Source organism: Pongo abelii, chromosome 12 (assembly GCF_028885655.2).
Source record: "Pongo abelii isolate AG06213 chromosome 12, NHGRI_mPonAbe1-v2.0_pri, whole genome shotgun sequence".
Lineage (NCBI taxonomy): Eukaryota > Metazoa > Chordata > Mammalia > Primates > Hominidae > Pongo > Pongo abelii.
The window spans coordinates 46170509-46196327 of record NC_071997.2 but is presented as its reverse complement, the minus strand read 5'-3'; the positions used below and the strand labels follow the sequence as shown (position 1 = coordinate 46196327).

General features: G+C 47.2%; 1 protein-coding gene and 1 long non-coding RNA gene across 3 annotated transcripts in view; one reads left to right on the top strand and one right to left on the bottom strand.

The window, feature by feature from the left end:
* The window catches only part of ST3GAL5 (ST3 beta-galactoside alpha-2,3-sialyltransferase 5), a 52425-nt gene extending 30567 nt beyond the window's left edge, over positions 1-21858 (bottom strand). Inside the window, exons 1-2 of one of the 2 annotated variants that reach the window (XM_024242638.2) lie at positions 21648-21732; positions 347-533 (exon numbers count right to left, since the gene is read on the bottom strand). Coding sequence is in view for 1 of the 2 variants with exons in the window: in XM_002811821.5 (XP_002811867.1) it covers positions 21648-21729 (82 nt within the window). In the remaining variant the exon portion in view is untranslated. Of the gene's footprint in view, positions 1-346; positions 534-21647 lie in introns of both variants that reach the window. The other variant, XM_002811821.5, reaches the window with a different exon arrangement.
* A 199-nt stretch (positions 21859-22057) lies between these two features.
* Positions 22058-25088, top strand: LOC112132097 (uncharacterized). The gene is made up of 3 exons (XR_002913915.2): positions 22058-22626; positions 23990-24019; positions 24505-25088. It is a non-coding gene; the product is annotated as an uncharacterized LOC112132097 (long non-coding RNA).
* The last annotated feature ends 731 nt before the right edge of the window (positions 25089-25819 follow it).

Here is a 25819-nt window from a genome sequence, read left to right as displayed (position 1 = left end):
TCAGGGGGCAGGAACTGGGTTGCTCCCTTTCTGTGGAAGCCTCACTGGGCTTCCAAAGAGATGGTGAGTGAACCCCCGACAGACAAAGGATGACGGAGGCCCCTCCCTTCAGAAGGCTCACACTTTCTCACCTGATCTATTCTGGCACTGCAGCTTCAGCTAGAGACACAGGGTGTCATAAATAGCTCCCCACACTAAAGCCACCCAGCCAATGGTTAGCGCGCACACACATGAACACATAGCCTCCGTTCAGTTAAGCAAACGAGACCCTCTCCTTAATTCAATAAACTTACATAATGTGAATGCTTGGGTTAGAATAATAAAACTACAGACATGCCCCACTTACCAAAATTGCTTATGTGGATATTCCTGTATGCATGCTTTCTTTTTTCTTTATAACACTAATCATGAGACATGTGATTCTTCATAAGTTTTTTACTTTTGAATTACACGTTTGTCGTGTCTCCCCCACTAGAATGCAGATTCCATACAAGCAGGGGTCTCTGCTTTGCACACCACTGTCTTCACAGTGCCTAGGACGGGAAGAGGCATATAAAGGGCATCCATATCTGCTTACTGAATAAATACCCAGTTTCTTATGAGGGTTTCGGAGGCGATGGTGGTTACAGGCATTCTTCCAAGGCTTTTGTTGGCAGGCCATCACAAGGCTGGCCTGTCTTCTTCTGTCCTGTGGCTCCCTCCTCGTTCTCCTTTTTCATCTTCTAAGAGTTAGGATCCCCAGGGCTTAACAATTTGATACTCTTCTCACTCAGGCTGCCAGGAACAGCCTCTGCATCATGGCTTCAGCAACCACCTTTATGCAGAAAAGGTCTGACTTTCAAAATTATATTTTTCTACCCACATATTAAAATGTAACAGATTCTTCTTAAAGGGCCCATATGAAAAAATAATTCTTTTTTATGTGCTTTTTAAAATGATAAATAATCATACACTTTTTTTTTTTTTTTTTTGAGACGGAGTTTCGCTTTTGTTGCCGGGACTGGAGTGCAATGGCACCATCTTGGCTCACTGCAACCTCTGCCTCCCGGTTCAAGCGATTCTCCTGCCTAAACCTTCCAAGTAGCTGGGATTACAGGTGCCCACCACCATGCCCAGCTAATTTTTATATTTTCAGTAGAGACAGGGTTTCACCATGGTCTCAAACTCCTGACCTCAGGTGATCCACCTGCCTCGGCCGCCCAAAGTGCTGGAATCCTACATGTTTATGGAATACATGGGATATCTGGATACATGCATACAATTTACAATGATCAAATCAGGGTAATTAGGATATCCATCACCTCAACCATTTATCTTTTTTTTTTTTTTCCTGAGACAGGGTCTCACTCTTTTGCCTAGGCTAGAGTGCAGCGGTGCAATCATGGCTCACCGCAGCCTTGACCTCCCGGCTCAAGCAATTTTCCCACCTCAGCCTGCCAAGTAGCTGGAACTATAGGTGTGCACCACCATACGCAGCTAATTTTTTTAATTTTTAGTAGAAATGAGGTCTCACTATGCTGCCGAGGCTCATTTATCATTTCTTTGTGTTGGGAATATTTCAAATCTTCTCTTCTAGTTACTTTGAATTACACAATAAATTACTGTTAACTATAGGCACCCTACTATGCTATCAAACACTATAACTTATTTCTGTACTTTCAATAATTCTTAAGGCCCTAATGAAGAAATATAAGGGCAAATTTGGGCTTTCAGTCAATTTGTAAGACATTTAACTTCTTCCAAATTAAGAATTAACCATTTAATATGAGTAGAATAAATGCCATAAAGCAGTACATGATGAATTGCCAAATTAACTGTAGAGATAATTACCGGTGCATGAGTAAGGCACTGATATTTATTGAGAGGGATAAGCCAACATATGATCTCACTACATCCTAAAAAAACATATCACTGGATTGCTATCTGCATTTAACCTGCCAGAGGTCACACATGGGCAGATACAGAGCTGAGAACTCCAGCCCACATCTACCCACCTCCATACCCATGCTTTTCCAGCAGCAAGGTGGTCAGGATGGGGAGGACCTGGAACAACAGGAGGGTATTTGTAATGTTGGGAGGGGGCTGCTTTTTAAAATAGTGAAGTCACATCAGGGCACAGACGGTTATAAACAAAAATCTGAAGTTGGGAAAGCAGAGAATAAACCAACATGGCTGCAGTGGACTGTGTGGGAAGGTGAGCAGGTGCAGCTTATAGGCTAATATGGCCAGCAGAGCACACTCTGTGGGGGGGAAGGATTCCAAGAGCAGGACTTCCGAGCACAGCAGGAGACAAGGAAGCCTAGTCTGCTGCATGCTGGGTGGGCGACAAGGAAGGATCCTGGGCCCTCCCTACTGTGGTGTCCAGGTAGGAGGGGAGCCCGAGGCCTACCCTGGTGAGGGGGACGGGGAGGGAATGGGGACAGAAGTCTCTGAGCCAGAACAAAAGCAAGACTGGTGATGAACAGAAGCACACAGGGACAAACCTCGGTTCCAATCGGAGAAAGAAATACGAATGGAAGTCATTTTTTGTCCTTGAGTGGAGACGATGCATTTGAGATGATAAATTACCACATGAAAATGTCCAGAAGGCGAGGCAGGCGGATCACCTGAGGTCAGGAGTTCGAGATCAGCCTGGCCAACATGGTGAAACCCCATCTCTGCTAAAAACACAAAAATTAGCTGGGCATGGTGGCGCACGCTTGTAATCCCAGCTACTTGGGAGGCTGAGGCAGAAGAATCACTTGAACCCAGGAGGTGGAGGTTGCAGTGAGCCGAGATTGTGCCATTGCACTGCAGCCTGGGCAACAGAGTGAAAAGCTCCATCTCAAAAAAAAAAAAAAAAAAAAAAAATGTCCAGGAGGTGCTTGGGAACATGCATGGGGCCGGCTGGAACTTCTGCAGCAGGTCTGACTGAAGTAGGCCTCAAGCCACCCACTGTGCAGAACAAATGAACTGCCCTCTCCCGTGCACCTAGACTGGTACCAGGGACCTACCATCCATGGGGAAGGGAGAAAACAGCCATTCAAGTCACTGTTGGAGTTTTGTGTTTGAGATGAAGAATTCCACTTGGCAAAGGAGAATGGAAGACAAGGCAGGAAGCCTTACCTCAGCCACGAAGACAGCGTTGGGATGCATGCAGGTTAAAGCCACCTAGCGACAACATGCAACAGCTACAACTATAGCAGCGGCACAGGGGGCGGCCGAGAGGAGGCAAGACATGGTGTGCTGTGGGCAGACAGAATGAAGGGGCCAAGCAAGTCCTGCCCCAAGGTGGGGCTGGGGGGTGCAGGCAGGACGAGAGCAGTGTTGTGGCCCTGCTGTGGCCACTGAATGTTGGCTGCTACTAGAACATGGGTGTCCCCTTCTCTGCACATCTGCCTTCCATCCCCAGACACTGAATGACTGACATGTTAAAGGCTGGCCCCCTCGCCTGGAGATGGGACCACCGTGAGAGCAATTCAAGCCCCCGAGCTCTAGGCTGAGACCATGGCTTTGCTCAGCTCTGCCCGGGCCTACTCTCTTCATCCTGGGAGCTCCCTCAGCAAATCAGGAGTCAAGTTTGGTTAGCAAGGTCAAGGTAGATTAAGGTCAAGGTCAAGAAGATCATGGATGATGAGGGGCCCTGGAGGATTTTATTCAGGAAGGGGACATGAAACGTGGAGAAAATCATGGGGCAGCAGCGGGGACAAGGGAGGAGAGAGGCTACTGAGGGGCTACCGCAGCGCTCTGGGCACCACAGGCTCAGCATGGACAGGACCTGGGATGGATCAGATGAGGTGAGAGTCAAGGGAGAGGATGACTCAGGTCACAGGGAGGAAAGAGGAGCCCTCTGTAGAGAGAGGCCACGAAGAGGAGAAAACGCCATGGAGACACTAAGTTCAGCTTGGCCTTGCGGAGTCCCAAACACCTGTGGGCTGCCAGGTTGGTAAATCCCACAAACAGCTGAGAACCAGGCCTGACGCCCCAGGAGGGACCTGAGCTGGAGCATCAGTCAGGGGTTGCACTTGGCTTTGGGTAATAGAAACCTGGCTGCTGTGGCCTTTAACCAAGAAGAGGTTTATTTTTCTCACAGAACAGTAAGCCTGGGGACAAGCAGACCAGGGCTGGTGCAGCGGCTCTGTGACGCCAGGATATCCCCAGCTCCTGGCATCTTCTGCTCTTCCAGCATCAGCACGTGGCCATCCTCTGCCCCATTCAGGCCGGAGGAGAGGGAGACACAGGAAGAGAGGGGCGGCTCCTATATCAGGCAAAGAGGGAGATGCAGGAAGGGAGCAGCAGCTCCTAGATCAGGGAAACTGTTCCCGAGACCCCTGACGGCCTTCCATTCACATCTCCTTGGCCAGAACCCCATCATACGGCTGCCCCAGCTGCAGACTAGGCTGGGAACTTTTTATAAGCTGGGCAGGCTGCTTGCCCAAATAAAGTTAGGGTTCTGTCAGTAAGAAAGGAGGAGAGAGAGAAGCTTTAATAGGCATTAGTAGAGTCCGCCACAGCTGGAGGAAAAGACCTGGGGCTATTTGAATAAAGAAGACAGTTAAGGGCTACTAGAAAGAGGCAAGATCCCCAAGTGGAAGAACAAAGTGCAGGCCTATCTTGACTTCAGGAAAACTGACCTTGAAGGAGTAGGGGAGAAAGAAAGAGGCGTTAAACAAAATGTGGAATTCTCATGTGCCAATTTCAAGCCTAGTTTCAGACTCTGAAATGACCATTATTTAAGAAAGCAACACACTAGTTCCTAAACAAAATGCATTTAAAATCACTTTAACCTAATTATAAGTAACATAGATACCCCCATTGTATCCACAAAAAAGTGTAATTTCTAGAAGTTTCACTGATTCCTCCAACATACTATGGAGCCCTCTATGTGAGGACGTAAAGGTGATGGACCAAGACCCAGCTCTCCAGAAACCCAAGGTCCTGAGAAATAATGGGACTGTAACTACAGCAGCGTGGAGAGAGCTTTATGGAAAAGGGACCTTCCAAAGTGTGTCTGACATGCAGCACCCACACAGTGAGGTCAGAGAGCGTGTTCCTGAGGTGGGCTCACCGACACCACCCATGGGTATGATGACAACAGCCGCAGGGCTGGGGCCCAGAGGCGAGGATGCAGGGAGTACAAGCATATTCTAAACTAAACTCTCCTCTACCCCTACCCAAGAGGGAGCAGCAGCTTAGGGTGCGGCAGGGGGCAATGCTCTAGTTGGAAATGCTCAAGAGCACCCCAGCCCTGGGCCTTCTCTGTGGCTTATGGAGCTCTTGTTGACACGCTACTTCTCTCTTATGATTCCAGATGTCAACCTGTCCTCCCTTGTCCTCCCAGCTTGTCATCTTTGTACAATCTAGGTTGCTAATTTCAAACTAGTTTTAGAAGCAGAACTCTTTTTTTACATCAAAACTCACTTAGAATCCTAATCTATCATAACGCAGATATACGGTACTCAATTGATCTTTTTGTGGGGTTTCTCAACCTCAGCACTAATGACATTGGGACCAGGTAATTGTTTGTGCTAGGGGCTGTCCTGTGCATTGCAGGATGTTCAGCAGCAGCTCTGGCCTCTGCCCACTAGATGCTAGTAGTATCTCTATTCCTCTTTCTCTTCCCCTCCAGTTTTGTCAACCAAACATGCCTCCAGACATTGCTAAGTGTTCCCTGGGGAGGGCGAAATCACCCCTGATTTTAACCATTGGGATAAAGTCATTGTATACCTTAAAATTTCCACATGGCCTTATTTTTAAAGTCAATGAGGGTAATGAGACAATGCAATATTGCCTGTGGTATAAACACTGATAACACAAATTTTAATATCTAATCTTTTTCTAGGTTTGTTTGGATTGCACAATCTCAAAAATTCTTGACTCATCAGGAAATGTGTTTGTGTCCTCACCTGTATAATGGTGCCTAAGCCAACAGACATACGTGGGCCTGAATCCACACACTGACCCAGACAGAGCAGCTGGCCCATCCATGCAGAGTGTACAGCTGTACACAGACACAGGAGGAAAGCACCCACTCCTGGATTGACGCAACTGCAGCAGGGCCTCTTTATAACCATCTCACTCCACTCCCGCCACCAAAAGGAAAAATACCCCCACTGTATGGTACTTTCCGATTTCAACTGGGTGGGCAGGGTCTCATTTGTCTCTTAGAAGTGCGAAATTTCACCCATGAAATCAAAAGCACCGAGGAAGTGCCGGTGCTGAGACCGCACCCAACCATCTCCCACAAGCTCCTAGTATTTGTTCAGTTTAAATTATAAACACCCTCACCACTGTCTCTACCAGAAATTCTCCAACCTGCCCATGTACAAGAACCACTGGAAGAGGGCCAGGTGCAGTGGCTCATGTCTGTAATCCCAGCGCTTTGGGAGGCTAAGGCGGGTGGATCACCTGAGGTCAGGTGTTTGAGACCAGCCTGGCCAACATGGTGAAACCCCATCTCTACTGAAAATACAAAAATTAGCCAGCCCGCCTGCCTGCAATCTCAGCTACTTGGGAGGCTGAGGCAGGAGAATCGCTTGAACCCGAGAAGCAGAGGTTGCAGTGAGTCGAGATCGTGCCACTACACGCCTCCAGCCTGGGCAACAGAGTGACTCCATCTCAAGAAAAAAACAAAAAACAAAAAAACAAAAAACAAACAAACAAAAAAAACCACTGGAAGAGGCTGCAAAGCATGCAGATTCCCACACTTCATCCCCAGAATGTCCCACCTGGTGGCAGGTCCGGGTGAGGATGCTGACTGTGCATGTTAACCAAGTTCCCCAGTGATATGTGGGTACAGCACTTTGAGAAATCCTGCCCACCAGCAAGTTTCTCACAGCTGGAGGAAAGCACGTGTAATTAACAACAGATTTTTAGCCTACATATTTTCAGATTCTCCTACAAACTGAGCAGAGTTATGAGGACCTACCTTCTGCAATGAAAAGAATTAAAATGTTGCTGTGTGAATGCACAATCAATACTATACTAATTTTGACCATCAACCAAGATGCAAGCACTTCAATGATTCTTGTGCTTTTTAATCTACTTCAAATCTACTATTCCTCTAGTGTTGAGAACACATTATTACTATCATCCAATTGCCTGCTTTTTATAAATGTAAAAGTGTTAAGGCAATTAATTCTGAGCCCTTGGACTATATGAACATTCTCTAAAACTATAATGTGCCCGGCACGCACGATGGGATTTCTCCAAGACTTTACTGAAGTGGTAAAGATGTCAGGAGGGCAGTTACTCTCAGAGACCAGTTCCGCTTCCACCTATCTCACGCTCTCCTCCTCACTCCATATCAACCAAGGGGGCCTCATGCTCGACTTGCCCTTCCTCTGCTGCCCCTCTGGATGGCTCCCTCCCCACCATCTCCATTCACGTTTTCATTCAAAAGTTGCCTTCGTTGACCACCCTCTGTAAAACACCACTTCCACTCCCTCTTTCCTGCTTCATAGCATTCATTGCCACTGATACATATTTGCCTATTCTCTGCTCTCCCCACTAAAATATAAGACTCCCACCTTAGGGACTGTGTCCATTTTGTTCACAGCTGTAATCCAGGAATCTAAAAAGTACCTAGCATATAAAAGGCATTTAACAAGCACCTGCAGAGTGAATGAACAGATGAATGAATGATCAGTGGCCTGCAACTAGATCCCCACACCAAGTTAACCCAAATTCACCACGGTCCTAACAAGAGACCACTGTGAAGACCAGACCTTCCAGGTGTCCCAAGTATCATAATCATTGGGCATTTATTCAATGTCCAGATGGCACCAGGCACATGGAAAACAGGGATTGAGATCCTTTTTCAAACAAGACCCACCATATGTGTTTGTTGAGGGGAGGCTAGGTGAACAAGATAAAATGACTGTCTCCCCCCACCATGGAAGAAAATGGCAGATGGATCTTTTTGTTGTTGTTGTTTTTGAGAGAAGGTCTCGCTCTGTCACCCAGGCTGGAGTGCAGTGGTGTGATCACAGCTCAGTGTAACCTCGAACTCCTAGGCTGAAGTGATCCTCCTGCCTCAGCCTCCCATAGCTAGGATGATAGGTGTATACCACCACACCTGGCTACATTTTTAATTTTTTTGTAGAGATAGAGTCTCAGCTTTATTGCCCAGGCTAGTCTCAAACCCCTGGCTCCAAGCAATCCTCCCACCTCAGCCTCCCAAAGTACTGGAATTTGCAGGCGTGAGTTACCACACTTGCCTGATTTTTTTTTTTTTTTTTTTTTTAAAGAGAAGAGCAAAGAGATGAAATACTCAACTGTTTGGCTATTTGATAACAGCCAAATCACTCAATCTCTTTGAGGAGGTTTGGTAATCTGTAGAAAGCAGGGTTGGGTGACATTTCTATGGCTCCTTCCTCCAATAAAATGTTATGATTCTCACTCATCTACATTTCAAGAGAAGAACAAGAAACATGAAGCTTAGCTTACTCAATGGATGCTAATATGTTATAGCCATCTAGAGGAGAAAACCAGAAAGCTGGAATAAGTGGGAGAAGATGGATTTAAGACAATAAAAATGAAAGAGAGTGGGGGAACACTGGGGCGGAGAAAACAGAGTGGAGGTTGAGAGACAGGAAATTCTGGGAAGGGAGAACTGGAAGGAAAAGACAGGAACAGGAAGAGAAGTCCCAGCACTGTTCTTCTTTCTGTTTCCCAGGGCTAGGGAGTTTCAGAGGAACTCCTCTTTGCGAATTCTTATAAGCAGACCGATTACAGGCAGCGCCTCACAAGATTACACAAAGCGATTACAGGCAGCACCTCAGAGATCCTCCTCTGATTCCAAGACCTGCCACCTGCTCCCCTCCCCACAGGAGAGGTTCCAGCCAGAAGCGTAGAAGGTTGCCCTAAACTGGGTTTTAAAAGTGGGGCTGAGGAAGGACCCTCTTCCTCATGCAGGACATAATAAATTCGCGATTTCTGCCAAAACATACAACCTGAGTTCTGTCAAGGTAGCGGAAAGACCCATCTTTAACTGGCAAATGCTGAGGATTTGGGTAAAACGCACCCTCCAAGGGCTCCACCAAAGCACCCTGGTGAAGTGCACTGATCTCTGTGCACAAACACCCTCAAATGTGTTTAAATATATTTTAAAACTTATGATCTGCCTGGGAAGCCTCTTTCAGGGGCAGCTGTAGGGCTAGTCTAAACCAGGTAAATGTATGGGTCAGAGTTGGTTGACCAGATGCCTGAGGACAGCTACAAGGACTGCAGTCCCCTAAAATAGCAGTGACAATGGTTGGTTGGGGGCTGGAAGGAACCTTCAGGTTCAGCAAAGCTACATTGTTAAGTGTTCCTCCACCCTGTTTTCTTTTCTTTTTCTTTTTTTTTTTTTTGAGATGGAGTCTCACTGTTGCCCAGGCTGGAGTGAGGTGGCACGATCTCGGCGCATCCTCTGCCTCCCAGGTTTCAAGAGATTCTCCTGCCTCAGCCTCCCGAGTAGCTGGGATTATAGGTGCATGCCGCCACACCCGGCTAATTTTTGTATTTTTAGTAGAGACGGGGTTTCACCTTGTTGGCCAGGCTGGTCTCGAACTCCTGATCTCAAGTGATCTGCCCGCCTCAGCCTCCCAAAATGCTGGGAGGTGTAAGCCACCATGCCCGGCCCTCTACACTGTTTTCTGATGGTACCAGAGGAGACAAAACAAATTCTGCAAGAAAGCTCAGTGCTATGGGCATGACTTCTGTAATGACCACGGAAAGGGCAGACACTGAAAAGCCCCATGGTGGTTTCTGATGCTAGACTGGCCACAGCACCCATGACCTAGAGGCTGTAGTTTTTAAACTTTATCTTGAAATAATTTCAAACTTAAAGTTGCAAAAATAGTATAAAGAATTTCCATCTGCCCTTTAACCAGACTCCCCAGTTGTTAGCATTTTACCACATTTGTGCTGCCATTCCATTGGTATACTGTGTGCATATTTATTGGACCATTTGAAAATTGAAGACATGATGACACCTACCCCTAAATATTTTATTATTTCCTAAAAACAAAGATATCCCCTTTAAACAACCACAGCATAATGATAATTAGGAAATTAACACTGATTCAGTACTGTTATCTAAATACCTTATATAAATTTCTCCACTAGTCCCAGGGATGGCCTTAGAACAAAAACAGCAAGAATATATGTTATTTTCTTATTTTCTGTTACAGGGTCCAGTCCAGGATCATTTGGCATTCACTGTCATGTTCCTTTAGCCTTCTTTAATCTGAAACCATTCCTTTATCTTTCACAACCTTGGCATTTTTGAAAAGTACAGGCCAATTATTTTGTAGAAAGTCCCTCAACTGGAGTTTGTCTAATGTTTCTTCATGATTAGATTCAACTTATGCATTTTTGGCTGGAATATCACAGAAGTGATCCTGTGCCCTTCTCAAAGCACTTCTCAGGAGGCATGTGATGTTGATTTGATTAAGGGTTAAGGTGGTAGACGCCATGTTTTTCCACTGTCGAGTTAACTATTTTCCCTTCGTAATTAATAAGTGACTTGATGGGAGATACTTAGAGACTAAGTAAATATCCTGTTTATCATCAAATCTACTTGTTTCAGTACCCACTGTAGATTCTTGCAGGAGAAGGATATGACTCTGTGAGGTCAAACAAATTCAAACCTCAGGAATGAAACTAGGGCTGGATAAAACAGTAGGTGATGAACAAAAATTAACATGTAAGACTCCTATCAGACTTAATTTCCCCATTTATGTTCACTCTTAGCTATTAAGAAAAAAAAATAACCTCTAGATTTGCTTTTGAGAATACAGTATATATGAGTTGGGAGTATGGTAATTTCTCTATTGGTGCTTCCACGTCTGCTAGAAACTTAGCCCTTCAATTCACAAAGTGTCCAGTGGCAGCAAGAAGAGACACCCAGGTCCAGAGAGCTAACAGCTGGAGCCATCCTCACACCAATGCCTGATTTTCCAAGGGCAACGCTGCGTGGCTCAGCTTGGTGATTCCCAGTTTACTATGGTACAATGTAGGCAGCTACATTTAAAAACGAGAACTCTACTCTCAACTGATGTCCAGGTTTAGAAACTCTGATTTGCCTTATCCAAGAAATATTTTAAAAACCCTGTTAGGACACAAGTAGAAATTTCAGAAAATAATATAAGAACAGAAAATTAAAAAATCACTGTTATCTTACAACCCAGTGATACCCACTGTTAACATTCTGGTCTGTATTCTGTCAGCCTCTGCTCTTTGCATAGATATATTATCATGACGGGGGTCATGCTATCTACACCAGCCTCATTCAAGGTGCATTCCACTAGGGAATGAAGTCCTACAAAAAAGAATAGATTTTTCTCAATTCTCCCAGGAATGATCTATAACTAGAATCATTCCAGAAGCAAGGAGAGAAGTTAATTCATAACATACAATGGTTGCCTGACAGTATTGGGGCAAAAGTCTCTTGTAGAACCTCAGTTGAGAAGGGCTGGTCTGTATAGTTGTCTTAATTTCCTTTGTTTACCTAACTATCCTTTAAATAAAAATTTCATAAGCTTCTTCCATACACCAAGCACTGGGAATATAAAAATAAATAAGACACAGCGCTTTCCTCTTTAAATGAATAATCCAGCTAGGAAAACTGAAAATGCCCAAATACTCAAAATACCAAATAACGCTGTGATAGAGGAGCTACAGTAGACCTTGCGCATCCTGGGCAGGAAACCACAGGCTCCATCAGAGGAAATCAGGGAGGCCTCCCTGAGGAGGTTATGTATGAATGGGTCCTCAAAGAATGACTAAGACTCTGGAGACAGGACAGAGAGAGGAGGCGGCATTCCAGACAGAACGAAGGTAATGCCAAGACACACAGAGAGAGGTGTGTGCTGGGGCCAGATTACAGGGGCCTGGGGAAGAGTGGGCAGACGACGCAGCTAGGAAGGAACCAGGCCCTCTTATGTTACACAAAGGAGGATGGCCTTAAGTGGTTCTTAAGTAGGAGAGTGGTGAGCTCATACTGGGATGAAAGAGGCCAAGGGACAGGGTAGTCAAAAGACCACTGAGAGCAGTGCAGTGAGGGGTGACGGAGGAGCTGACACAGCCAGAAAGGCCGGAAGGTGGCCAACCAAGAGATGTGGAGGAGGAAGGTGCCACAGGACTTGGTGACCAAGCTAGGAGGGGCTATTATTATAGCACTGGGCCAGCCAAGATCCATCCTGTGTAACAAATTCAGGTGGCTAAAGAGGGGAGTCGCAGGGGAGAAGGTATGCAAGAAGGCTTCAAATGTTACTGTTTCTCAAAATGATTTAATGGTGAAGGTAGGGGTGTCCCTCAAAGAGAAAGAGACCAGAGGGAGCAAGACATGACACTAGGGGTAAACTGAAGAAATTGCCCCTAGAACTGCCCCTCCCCTTGGGGTCCCACCAAGCTTTTACATAATAGCTCTCCTGTGGTGGGCCTGTGTGACAGCACATTATACACGCAGAATATGCTATGAGAGAACAACTCTGTGGCAACCCCATGAATGCCCCAAATAAAGCAAAATCTAGAAGCTAAATGTTTAATGGAACATTTCCCTCTTAACCCAAAGGAAATACAAGTAGTTGGGCTGAATAAATAATACTTAATAGGAGAAAGTGAAAGTCAGCAGAACTGACAGTTAACAAAAAGCAATTCTGGGACCCAGTACCCAAAGGCTCCAACATGTGGGCCTTTTACTAAACTTGAGCAGAATGGGGAACACAGGGTATCAGATGATGGGAAAGTTTGTGGGCAAATTCTAAAACAATGAAGATCCCACTGCCCCAGAAAGCGTAAGGGTGAAAGTTCTTAAGGTTTTGGACCATAAAACTGATATCACCAAATAGGACCTTAGAAATGTTCTTCAGGGAACAGCTGTCCAGGTGGATGGGAAGGGAAGATAGGGAATTTGCTAGGCAGTTTTTTCCAATAACCCATGGTATTCAGTAATCCTATATACCTTATATGAACAGAAGAACCAGAGGAGTCATAGAAAGCTCCAACTCAGAAAATAATGACCCTAGAAAAGGAACTGGAGGGACAGTGACAACCCAGAGTTTGGTAGGACCTGGCAATTTAGGGTTGGAAGGAGAGGGAGGAATTGTACAGGGGACAAAAGGAGATTTTGTTTGGGCTGCTTAAAACTCAGAACAAGTTACATTTCCATTTCTAAAACCAACAACATATATTCAGGTCTAACTAAAACATATAATTTCCTTTTATACCCCACTCACATCTCTTTTACTGTTGGCTCTGAAATTCTGGGAAACTAGCATTTGGGTAGGCTCCCCAACAGACATAACAGTTTTTAATTATACAACCCATTTTTGATCAAATAGGAGTATGTGCCTGGGGAGATAGCAACAAGAAACACATACACTGTCCCTCCTTCAAAAAGCTCTCATAGGCCGGGCATGGTGGCTCATGCCTGTAATCCCAGCACTTTGGGAGGCTGAGGTGGGTGGATCACCTTAGGTCAGGAGTTCAAAACCAGCCTGACCAACATGGCAAAACCCTGTCTCTACTGAAAATACAAAAATTAGCTGGGCTTGGTGGCATGCACCTGTAGTCCCAGCTACTCGGGAGGCTGAGACAGGAGAACCAGTTGATCCTGGGAGGCTGAGGTTGCAGTGAGCCAAGATGGTGCCACTGCACTCCAGCCTGGGTGACAGAGCAAGAATCTGTCTAAAAAGGAAAAAAAAAAAAAAAAAAAAAACTCTCATGATCTCATTTTAAAAAACAGATCAGTAGGTCTATTTTAACTTATCTATGTTGGACATGCGGGCAGAGTGTCAGATGATGTTTCAGATTTGGGGTGTATGTGTGATATGGTTTGGCTGTGTCCCCACCCAAATCTCAACTTGAATTGTATCTCCCAGCATTCCCACATGTTGTGGGAGGGACCCAGGGGAGGTCATTGAATCACGGGGGCTGGTCTTTCCCGTGCTATTCTCATGATATTGAATAAGTCTCACGAGATCTGATGCACTTATCAGGGGTTTCTGCTTTTGCTGCTTCCTCATTCTCTCTTGCTGCTGCCATGTAAGAAGTGCCTTTCACCCTCTACCATGATTGTGAGACCTTCCCCAGACATGTGGAACTGTAAATCCAATTAAACCTCTTTCTTTTATAAATTGCCCAGTCTTGGGTATGTCTTTATCAGCAGCATGAAAATGGACTAATACAGTAAATTGGTACCAGTAGATGGGGCGTTGCTGAAAAGATACCCGAAAATCTGGAAGCAACTTTAAAACTGCGTAACAGGCAGAGATTGGAACAGTTTGAAGGGCTCAGAAAAAGAAAGGAAAATGTGGGAAAGTTTGGAATTTTCTAGAGGCTTGTTGAATGACTTTGCCCAAAATGCTGATAGTAGCATGGACAATAAAAATCCAGGTTGAGGTGGTCTCAGACGGAGATGAGCAACTTGTTGGGAACTGGAGCAAAGGTGACTCTTGTTATGTTTTAGCAAAGAGACTGGCAGCATTTTGCCCCTGCTGTAGAAATGTGTGGAACTTTGAAGTTGAGAGAGATGATTTAGGGTATCTGGTGGAAGAAATTTCTAAGCAGGAAAGCAGTCAAGAGGTGACTTGGGTACTGTTAAAGGCATTCAGTTTTAAAAGGGGAACAGAGCATAAAAGTTCAGAAAATTTGCAGCCTGACTATGTGACAGAAAAGGAAACCCCATTTTCTGGGGAGAAATTCAAGCCAGCCGCAGAAATTTGCATAAGTAGCAAGGAGCCTAATGTTAATCCCCAAGACCATGGGGAAAATGTCTCCAGGCAATGTGAGAGACCTTCACAGCAGCCCCTCCCATCACAGGCCTGGAGGCCTAGGAGGAAAAAGTGGTTTCATGGGCTAGGCCCAGAGTCCCCATGCTGTGTGCAGCCTAGGGACTTGGTACCCTGTGTCCCAGCCACTCCAGCTGTGGTTGAAAGGGGCCAATGTACAGCTTGGGCTGTGGCTTCAGAGGGTGGAAGCCCCAAGCCTTGGCAGCCTAGTCAAGAACTGAGGTTTGGGAACCTCTGCCTGGATTTCAGAAGATGTATGGAAACACCTGGATGCCCAGGCAAAAGTTTGCTGCAGGGGTGGGGACCTCATGGAGAACCTCTGTTAGGGCAGTGCAGAAGGGAAATGTGGGGTCAGAGCCCCCACACAGAGTCCCTACTGGGGCACTACCTAGTGGAGCTGTGAGAAGAGGGCCACCATCCTCCAGACCCCAGAATGGTAGATCCACCGACAGCTTGTACCGTGTGCCTGGAAAAGTTGTAGACACTCAACACCAGCCCATGAAAGTGGCCAGGAGGGAGGGCATAACCTGCAAGGCCACAGGGGCAGAGCTGCCCAAGACCATAAGAACTCACCTCTTGCATCAGCATGACCTGGATGAGAGACATGGAGTCAAAGGAGATCATTTTGGAACTTTAAGATTTGGGCCAGGTGTGGTAGCTCACACCTGTAATCCTAGCACCTCGGAGGCCGAGGTGGATCACCTGAGGTCAGGAGTTCAAGATCAGCCTGGCCAACATGGTGAAACCCCATCTCTACTAAAAATACAAAAAAAATTAGCCGGATGTGGTGGTACACACCTGTAATCCCAGCTACTTGGGAGGCTGAGGCAGGAGAATCACTTGAACCCAGGAGGTGGAGGTTGCAGTGAGCTGAGATCATACGCCATTGCACTCCAGCCTGCGCAACGGAGAGAGACTCTGTCTCAAAAAAAAAAAAAATTTGACTGCTCCACTGGATTTCGGACTTGCATGGGGCCTGTAGCCCCTTTGTTTTGGCCAATTTCTCCCATTTGGAATGGCTATCCCAATGCCTGTACCCCTATTGTATCTAACTTGCTTTTGATTTTATAGGCTCATAGGCAGAAGGGACTTGGCTTGTCTCAGATGAGACTTTGGTCCGTGGACTTTTGGGTTAATGCTGAAATGAGCTAAGACTTTGGGGGAGTGTTGGGAAGGCATGATTGGTTTTGAAATGAGAGGACATGAGATTTGGAGGGGCCAGGAGAGGAATGCTATGATTTGGCTCTGTCTCCACCCAAATCTCAACTTGAATTGTATCTCCCAGAATTCCCACATGTTGTGGGAGGGACCCAGGGGGAGGTAATTGAATCATGGGGGCTGGTCTTTCCCGTGTTATTCTCATGATAGTGAGTAAGTCTCATGAGATCTGATGGGTTTATCAGGGGTTTCCGCTTTTGCTTCTTCCTCCTTCTCTCTTGCCTCCACCATGCAAGAAGTGCCTTTTGCCCCCCACCATGATTGTGAGACCTTCCCCAGCCATGTGGAACTGTAAGTCCAATTAAACCTCTTTCTTTTGTAAATTGCCCAGTCTGGGGTATCTCTTTATCAGCAGTGTGAAAACGGACTAATACAATGTGTGTCTCAGGAAAGGGTTCCCAGAGGAAAGAATGTTTCTGCCCAGGCCTGAATAGGAACTGGAATAGGATGGGAGAGGCAGGTGCCTCGGGAGCAGGGACAGTGGGGACGGAAGGCAGAATGTCAAGGGCAGCGTGCCTAAAGAACGCCAAGTGCAGTGTGCCTAAAGCGTCTACCCAGGAGGGCACAGCACCCTGAGACTCTAGAAAAGCAAGCAGTCCATGCCACAAGGAGCTGCAATTTTACTCTAAGAATAAAAGGGAGCAACCGGTGGTGAAGTGGTTTAAAGTGGAATTGGATTTTGGAGACCTCTCTCGAGGCTGGACTGGAGATGGGGAAGTCCTCTCACGAAGCAGGACCAGTTAAGAGGCTGCTATGGAGCTCCAAGCAAGCGATGATGGCACTGCCCAGGAGTGCACTCACCTGACAGGATGGAGCCATCTCTCAGGCCCCTAAGATCATCCTCGCCAATTTCACCAGTAGCTGTTCCAAGGGGCAGGCTGGGAATGCCCTACAGACCACAAAGACATGGATACGACAGCCTCATTTACCACCTCTAGGCCAGACTGCCTGAGTCTGAACCCAGCTCTGCCCCCGACGGCTTCTTAACCTCTGTTCCTCAATACCCTCCTTTATAAAATGGGGATGACAATGGCACCAAACACTGAGGGCTGTGGTGAACATTACATTAGTTAGTATATGTAACATGTCTACAATAGATGAGAATAAAGTGAGTAGGAAAGCATTTATTTCTTTTTGTCATATCTATGTTTTGTAGCATGTGGGTTCATTTGTGGGGGCAGGGAGTGAATTTACTGTGAAAAGCAGAATATAAAGCAGCTCATTAATAATTTACATAGTGTGCAGCTGTGTTATTAGGTGCATAAGAGTTTAGAAATGGAAACTTTTTGGGAAATTGAAACTTTGATCTACCTGTTTCTTTTCAATTTTTAAAATGTAGTTACTAGAAAACATAAAATTAGACATGTGGCTCAGGTTATATTTCCACTGGACAGTGGTGATCTAGAGGAAGGATGAGCAAGAAGCCCACATCAGTCCCCAAGTCCTGGGTGACAACAACTGGATTGCAGAAAGTGACAAGCAAAGAGAGGACAGTATCAGAGGCCATACTTGTCCTACTCTCTTCTGCTAGAGTATAGATTAGAGATGAGAATAAGATGTTTATGAAAAGCAAAAAGGCGGTGAAGAACAGGGCAGAAGAGGATAAAAACGCAGAGGCTGAGGAGGAGAGAGGAAGGCTGAGGAAGAAACGATGTGTAACAGAAAAACTGCCCCTGCTCAGAACTCAATACACATAAGCTCTGAATTATGAAAAAGACATGGTTTTAAAAACAGCCTTAACAGTCAAAAGACAGAAGTACTATTCCACCAAAGCAGACCTTTCTAATCTGTTATTTTTATCAAACTGATCCTATCCTATCACATGATACTTAACTGTTATAATTCCAGATGTTAAAAATTGAAGGAAAAAAGGAAAGAATTCATGGGTACAGGACTTAGTGAACCATCCAATAACTTAATCCTGAACATTTTTCCATGCTGTAATAACGGGACAACAAAAATGTCTTACATGGCCTCAAAAACCCAAATAAGAAATGGGCTTTTCCTCTAGGTCACGGACAATTTTTAGCAGAAATGCAGAGAAAGCAGGCCACAGAAGTAGACATAAAGTATAGGAAGTACAGTATTATGAGAGCTCAGAGAGGAGGGGTTTGTTTGCAGCAAGAAGGGTGGGAGTTGAGACCAAGCCAGGCAGTTTCACCAGAGAAACACTTCCCTTAGGTCAGAGGCTCTTGGGGAGCTAAGGGTTCCTCACAGCTCAGCTTGCCCTGCTGCCTGACCCACTGGGAGACTGGGGCCTATAGGTGACCACACTTGCTGACACTATACACAGCCAGGTAGAAACTGATCCTGACTGCTAGAAGGACTCCTGATTCCTGCCCCAGTCTCCTTAGAACTGTGGCCCTCATCAGCAAACAGTGAGGAACTACCAATGTGATCATTTCAAAACTGGAATAAGGCCGGGCGCGGTGGCTCACGCCTGTAATCCCAGCACTTTGGGAGGCCAAGGCGGGAGGATGACGAGGTCAGGAGATCGAGACCATCCTGGCTAACACAGTGAAACCCCGTCTCTACTAAAAATACAAAAAATTAGCCGGGCGAGGTGGCAGGCGCCTGTAGTCCCAGCTACTCGGGAGGCTGAGGCGGGAGAATGGTGTGAACCCTGGAGGTGGAGGCTGCAGTGAGCCGAGATAGCGCCACTGCACTCCAGCCTGGGTGACAGCGAGACTCCGTCTCAAAAAAAAAAAAAAAAACTGGAATAAAATAGCTGTGCCCGGGGCTCCTAAAACAGCAATACCATGCCTAGGTATGGACCTATCAGAAATGCAGACACATATGTACCAAAGCCAGACACTACAGTGGTCACAACGGCACTTTCTGTAACAGACAAATGCTGGAAACTGCCCAAATGTCCACTAACAATGCGTGACTAGTGGTATATTCACCCAATGGCCCCTATCACCAATGAGAGTGAACATGCTTCAACCATGGGCAGCATCATGAGTGACTCTCAGAAACTCAATGCTTAAGGAAAGAAGGCATACACTAGCCAGGCACAGTTGCTTATGCCTGTAATCTCAGCGCTTTGGGAGGCCAATGTGGGAGAATAGTTTGAGGCCAGGAGTTGCCAGAGACCAGCCTGGACAACACAGTGGGAGCTGTCTCTACAAAATAAAATAAAACAAATTAGCTGGGTCTGGTGGTGTGCGTCTGTAGTCTCAGTTACTGAGGAGGCTAAGGCAGGAGGATTGCTTGACTCCAGGAGTTCAAGGCTGATCCGGAGGGAGGCTGTGACTGGAGTACAACACAAGGGGAGCTCCCAGGGTCCTGGCCAGTTCTGTTTGTTGATCTAAGTGCTGAGTGCATGGGCATGTTCAGTCTGGAAAATTCATTGAGCAGGACACTTATGGTATGTCTACTTTCCCAGTATCTATGCTATACTTAAAAACAAAAAAAAGAGGGAAAAAAAGCTTTGTCTGTCTGGTGTCCAGGTAAGACAAGCCTGGTAGTGTCCTTGAAGCCTCAAAGCTGATTTTTCTCCTGCTCCCTTAAACATTTCACTTGCTTCTCCTCTGCACGTGTGCTTAAGCTGGCTGTCTCCCGGGCGAGCCTGCGTGTCACTGTCATATTTATGGTTTCCTCCCACACCAGGCCTGTGATTCACCCCACTTTGGATGCCTTTGCTAACTTATGCCACCCACACTGATCTAGCCCTTGCTTTTCCTTCCTCAGCAGTTAGGCAGCTTGGAGCATCATTAACGTGTGTATATTCCCAGTTGTTTTACTTCTGCCAGAGCTTCCCAGCAGACTAAAACCATGGGGCATGCCCTTCGGGAATGATCTCAGTCCTCCATCGTGTCCACAGGCAGTGCGGATTAAATCGCTCCTCAGGAGCCAGGAGGGTGTAGAAGGTGAGCCTTATCCCTTCTCCCAGAAACTGCTGGCTCCAAGACACCCACCTCAGCCCTCCAGGACCTGGAATGGACTCCCACAGAGGACTCACCAACCTCTTTTCATTCATTGCCTCCCGAGAGCCAACCTGCTAGATAAATTCCCCTCACTCTGCAAATAGTCCCACAAGGCAAGCAGGGGAGAACTAGAGGAGCAAACCAAAGAACAGAGTGTGTTCTTATTCTGCCACGGATATATCCTTAACATTCATCACCAATCTATTTTGATAACATGCAACAATTTACAATTTATGCCAAAATTATAAGAACTGTCCAAATAGTCGTAAATGTGAACTCTCAGAATTTATGCCTGTCAGCCCTCTCTCTTCCATGAGCCCCTTCATGCTTTCCTATCTCACCTATTTCTTTTCTCGCCTAGACGAAGAAACGCTGATCATAACCAAGAATATCCAATGGTCATTTCATCTTACAAAAACAGCAGCACCCATATAATAGGCACACGGGTAAAAGACTCAAGACATGCTGGTTATATGCTCTCGCAGTTCGTATGACTCTCTCCAAGTGACAGCTGGAATTCAGGTGCTTCCAGGCTCTGTTACTAGCAATGTTAGACACTCCTCGAAGCTGTCAAGCTCTCAGGATTATACAAGTGAAACCACAACCTGTGCTGACTGTATTCAAGTCTGTGCCCCTTCATGCAGCAGAAATGGATTCCTCTTCCACAGTTTCAGCAGCTGTATCGTTCCGTGGGATTAGCAGCCATAAGCCCGGGGGAGGGCAGCTAAACACCAGTGGGCAGGAGATGAGTCTCCTTCCTCTCTGTGACACCCAGCACGGCCCTGCCACGAGGAGCAGGCAACCACTGGTGCCAGATGAAGCGCAGCACATAAAACCATTTTCCCCTTCAAATGAACGATGCCTAATTAAGCAAAAGCCGCATGCATGACTTAAGACATGAGGAGATAAAATTCGTCTTCCGAGTCAGCTAGAGATTCTGCAGGATCCTCTACCCTCGTAAACGTATTTTTTTATGATTAGAAAAACCCGGGGCCTGGAAGGGACCTCGGCCATCGGCAGGGTAAGCTTCTCAGGAGAGACCATGAGCCCGAGCCCCACTGGGGGATCAGTGTCTGCCAAGGTCACCAAGCGGGTGTGGGGCAGGGGCAGGGCTCCTCGGGGATGCTCTCGGAAAACCCTGCGTTACTTACACACGCAAGGCGTACAATGCATGCACACCCGCGTCAAGCCACGGCTTACAATTCAGAAGAAATCAAAAGGTCGCCAAAACCTGTCTTCTCCGCAAGGCTGGCTGCAGAGAGAGTGCAGGGAAGGTCACCGGCGAATTTCTACCAGCGGCCCCACATCACGCCTCCCCGATGGATGCAGAGAGCGGTTTCAGGAGCTGCTAGTAACCTTGCAGGGGATCCCCTAAGCCCATCCCAGGAAAACGAGTTAACTCGGCTCTGCTAGCTCCGAAGCTTCCAGCAATGAATTAAATCCCGAGCTGCAGCGGAAAGCGGCGGGTAAAGGGCCACGGCGGCGGGACCCGACACCCGGCGGTCCGCCCCACCCTCCACCGCGTCCACACCTGCGTGGGCCCCCCCGCCCGGTCCACACGGCCCGGGACCACGACTCTCCGCCCGCGCCCCAGCCGGGCTCGCCTGAGGGTGCCGTGCCCTGGGCGCTGCCCGCGGGGTTCGAGGCGGAAACGCCGCGCCCAGCCAGCCCGGGCAGAGACAGGTCGCCGCCGCAGCCCCCAGCCCGCGGGTCCCCGCGACGCGGAGGGGGCTGCGCCACGTACCTCGGCCGGCAGGTGCCGCCGCTGCCTCGGTCCGCGGCTGCAGGGGACGCCGCTCCGCGCAGCCCGCCGCCTTCGTCCGCATACTAATGAGGGGGCGCCGGCCGGCCGCCAGCCCGGTACCGCGCGTCCCCACCCGCCCCCAGCTCCGCGCTCGCGCCCATTCAGCCGGGGGCCGCCGCTCCCCCACGCAGTTGCGGAGGAGGGGCGCGTGGGCGGGGTCTGGCGTCACGAGGACGCGGACGGCCAATCGGAGAGCACGATGCCTCCGCGGCGGCCCCGCCCCCGGGCGCGCGGCCAGTCAGCCCTGCGATGCAGTGGGCATTGCCGGAGCAGGGCGCCCCCTGCAGGGACGCACCCAGGGCGGGGGCCGGGCTGGGGCCAGCCCCCCTTGGTTTTGGAGAGGAAATGATATACAGTTTTTAAAAGCATAAATATTCGTGAAAATAAAAAAATTCAAGAAGGAAACAAAGCTTAAGGCAGTGATTGATAGGTTATTTCTTGGACACAGCTGAGCGTATACTGTGTGCCTGCAACTTTCCGGTGCTTTCGGACCCGACTTCAGTGAAGCCAGTGAAGTCGGTCGACTTGCATAACTTCCTTTCAGAGGGGCAGACGCAGCACCGCGGCCGTGTGCCTGTGATCTCCTTCTGGGTTTGAAAAAGAAGATCCTAGACACCGAGCCAAATATGTTTGCATAAACGGGGAGCCTTGTTGCTCTTTTTTGTAACAGCTTGGCGCAGGGCAGCTGGTTTGGAGTTGTCTCTGTTCTTCCCTTGGTGGGGGTGCCGGAAAAAATGTGCTGCCTGGGCGATCGAGGTTGGGGCAAAAGCGTTGCAAAGGAAACGGTGGGAGGACTCTACTTTCACACTTCCCAAAAGGGTTTTACCATAAGACTATTTCTGGATTGTTCTAACGTGAGGATATTGGGAGCATTTTGAAAATATTGGAGGAAAAGCTGTCACTGGGCGATTTAAATCCGGTAAGTTGGCCAAGGCAGAGCAGCTGCTGGGGTCAGCGACAGCTGACCCTTGCAGCTGAGTACGTTGCCCTCTTAATCTTGGAGATCAGCCCAAGGCCCATGTGTTACAGGAAAGGGGTCCCGATCTAGACCCCAAGAGAGGGGTCTTGGATCTCATGCAAGAAACAATTCAGAGCAAGTCCACAGTGCAAAGTAAAAGCAAGTTTATTAAGAAAGTAAAGTGGTGGCTGGGCACGGTGGCTCACGCGTAATCCCAGCACTTTGGGAGGCTGAGACGGACAGATCACCTGATGTCAGGAGTTCAAGACCAGCTGACCAACATGGCAAAACCCCGTCTCTATTAGAAATACAAATATTGGCCGGGCGTGGTGGCGCAAGCCTGTTGTCTCAGCTACTCACGAGGCTGAGGCAGGAGAATCGCTTGAACCCGGGAGGCAGAGGCTACAGTGAGCCGAGATCGCCACTGCACTCCAGCAGGGCATTCCTGAAAATAAGAGGAGGGACATATCCAACTAAGGTACAATGCTTGTCATGCTTGTATATATGGGGAGATGTCTTCTGCTACAAGGGTTTGTGACAATAAAGGATTAATTTTTCCTAATTACTATAGTTTGCAATAATCAATATTATTATTTTTAAAGCAAAATTAGGAATGCCTTTGTTCTCCAGATATCGGGATATCTGGACACTCTCAAGTCTGGGTCTGTTTAGTAAGCATTATTAATTTGTTCCCTTAACCATAAACCTCTAGAGGCTAGGAATGCCTAACTTTCAGGAAATGCAGCCTAGCAAGTCCCAGCCTCATTTTTCTATCCCTCACTCAAAATGGAGGCGCTCTAGTTTGAACGCCTCTGACACATGTGCTTGATGCAACACTCTTTACTGCTCTTTGTCTCCCCTGCCCTTCCCCTTCTCTTCCAGATTCCCCTTGTCTGCAAAGCCAGGCGCTGATAGCATTATGGCTGCCATGAGAGTCAGCAGTATCCCAGCTTCCAAGGATGGGTGTAAGTTGGGGGTGAGGAAGAAAAGGAACTTGAAGCTGCCTCCTGTCTCAGAATCACAAGACATCTGTTAAGCCCTTACTACCTCATTCACTCCACTCACATTAGGTTGACCCACTTGGGCAGCAAGACAAGCAGGCCCGCAAACTTCCTTTTCATCAGCCACAGAGACATCCTTAGCTATTATTCTGGATTAAGACAGAGATCTCCAAACAGCAGACTAAGATCAGCCTCTAGATCTCAAAGCCTTACTGGTATCTCTCCAAGTCAGTGGCTGATCTCAGAGAAGCTTCTGAATAGTGACTAGCAAAGAGTCACTCAGGCTACTTACAAATCCAGGACAGCAACGCATTTTTTTTTAGAGACAGATTCACTCTGTCACCCAAGCTGGAGTGCAGCGGCACGATCCTGGCTCACTGCAACCTCCACCTCCTGGGCTCAAGCAATCCTCCTACCTCAGCCTCCCAAGTAGCTGGAACTACAGGTACCCAACACCATGCCAGGCTAATTTCTAATTTTTTGTAGAGGCGGCAGTCTCCCTCTGTTGCCCAGGCTGGCCTCAAACTCCTGGGCTCAAGTGTTGCTCCTGCCTGGGCCTCCCAAAGTGCTGGGATCACAGATGGGAGCCACTGCATGCAGCCAAAACCAGTTATTTTTTGGCTGGGAACGGTGGCTCGCACCTGTGATCCCAGCATTTTGGGAAGCCGAGGTGGGCAGAGTATTTGAGGTCAGGAGTTTGAGACCAGCCTGGCCAACATGGTGAAACCCTGTCTCTGCTAAAAGTACAAAAAATTAGCTGGGCATGGTGGCATGTGCCTGTAATCCCAGCTACTCAGGAGGCCGAGGCAGGAAAATTGCTTGAACCCGGGAGGCAGAGGTTGCAGTGAGCCGAGATCATGCTAGTGCACTCTAGCCTGGGTGACAGAGCGAAACTGTCTGAAAAAAAAAAAAGTTATTTTTTATCAATATATATTAACATGCAATGGATTTATTATTATTGTTATTTTATTTATTTATTTATTTTTTACTTGAGACAGAGTCTTGCTCTGCCACCCAGGCTGGAGTGCAATGGTACAATCATGGCTCACTGCAACCTCCACCTCCCAGGTTCAGGTGATTCTCCTGCCTAAGCCTCCAGAAGTAGCTGGAATTACAGGCATGTACCACCATGCCCAGCTAATTTTTGTATTTTTAGTACAGATGGGGTTTCACCATGTTGGCCAGGCTGGTCAAGAACTCCAGACCTCAGGTGATCCACCCGCCTCAGACTCCCAAAGTGCTGGGATTATAGGTGTGAACCCACAAAGCCCAGCCAGATTTATTATTTTAATGACTTAATAAATATTGTAAAATTTAAATATTTAAGTTAATTAAATATTTAAATTGAATTAAATATTTAAAAATTTCTCAGTTTTAATTTCTAATTTGGCAAATATCAAGAGAAAGACCATGTCAAAAAGATTCTTTGGGATCCTCAGTAATTTCTAGGTGTGTAAATTGATCCTGAGACCAGAGTTTGAGACTTACTGGTCTCAGCCACCCAGAGTAGCCCCATTGCCCCATCCTCCTTGCCACTAGGAATGGTTCATGGGTAGCCATAGGAACCACACTGATCCAATCAGATGAAGTCTCAGGAATTTATTGGATGCTGGGGGAGAGATGCTTTCATGTTCTGCTAGACAAGAACCAGGCAGTAAGTAGCCTCAGAAGCTGTTGGTAAGACAGACATCTTGGACTACAAGAAGAGCTTATTTTAGGAAGAAAGTAATGCTGTGGGAAGCAGAAGACCACAGTTAGAAAGAAACCATTTCCTTTATGACATTGTTGAGTCACTAAATCAAACCAGTCCTGAAGTCCATCTTGCCTCTGTACATTTCAGTTGTATGAGATAGTAAGTTCCTCTGTGGTTTCAACTAGCCAACCCCAGGTGCCCCAACTGATTCGCCATGTACTGACTTATGCAACACAAGTTGCAGTGATGAAATGAGGCTGGAAGGCAGAGAAGGGTCCAGGAGGAAAGTACCTAGCTCAGGCAAATGGGATCTTCAGCAGCATATGATCGTAAGCAGCAAGATTATAGCAGATTTTTACTTCTTATTTTTATTTTTGCTTTTCTGTATTTCCCATATTGGGCAACATGCATATGCATTGCTTTTACACTGAGGAAAAATTAGAACCTATATTATTACTTT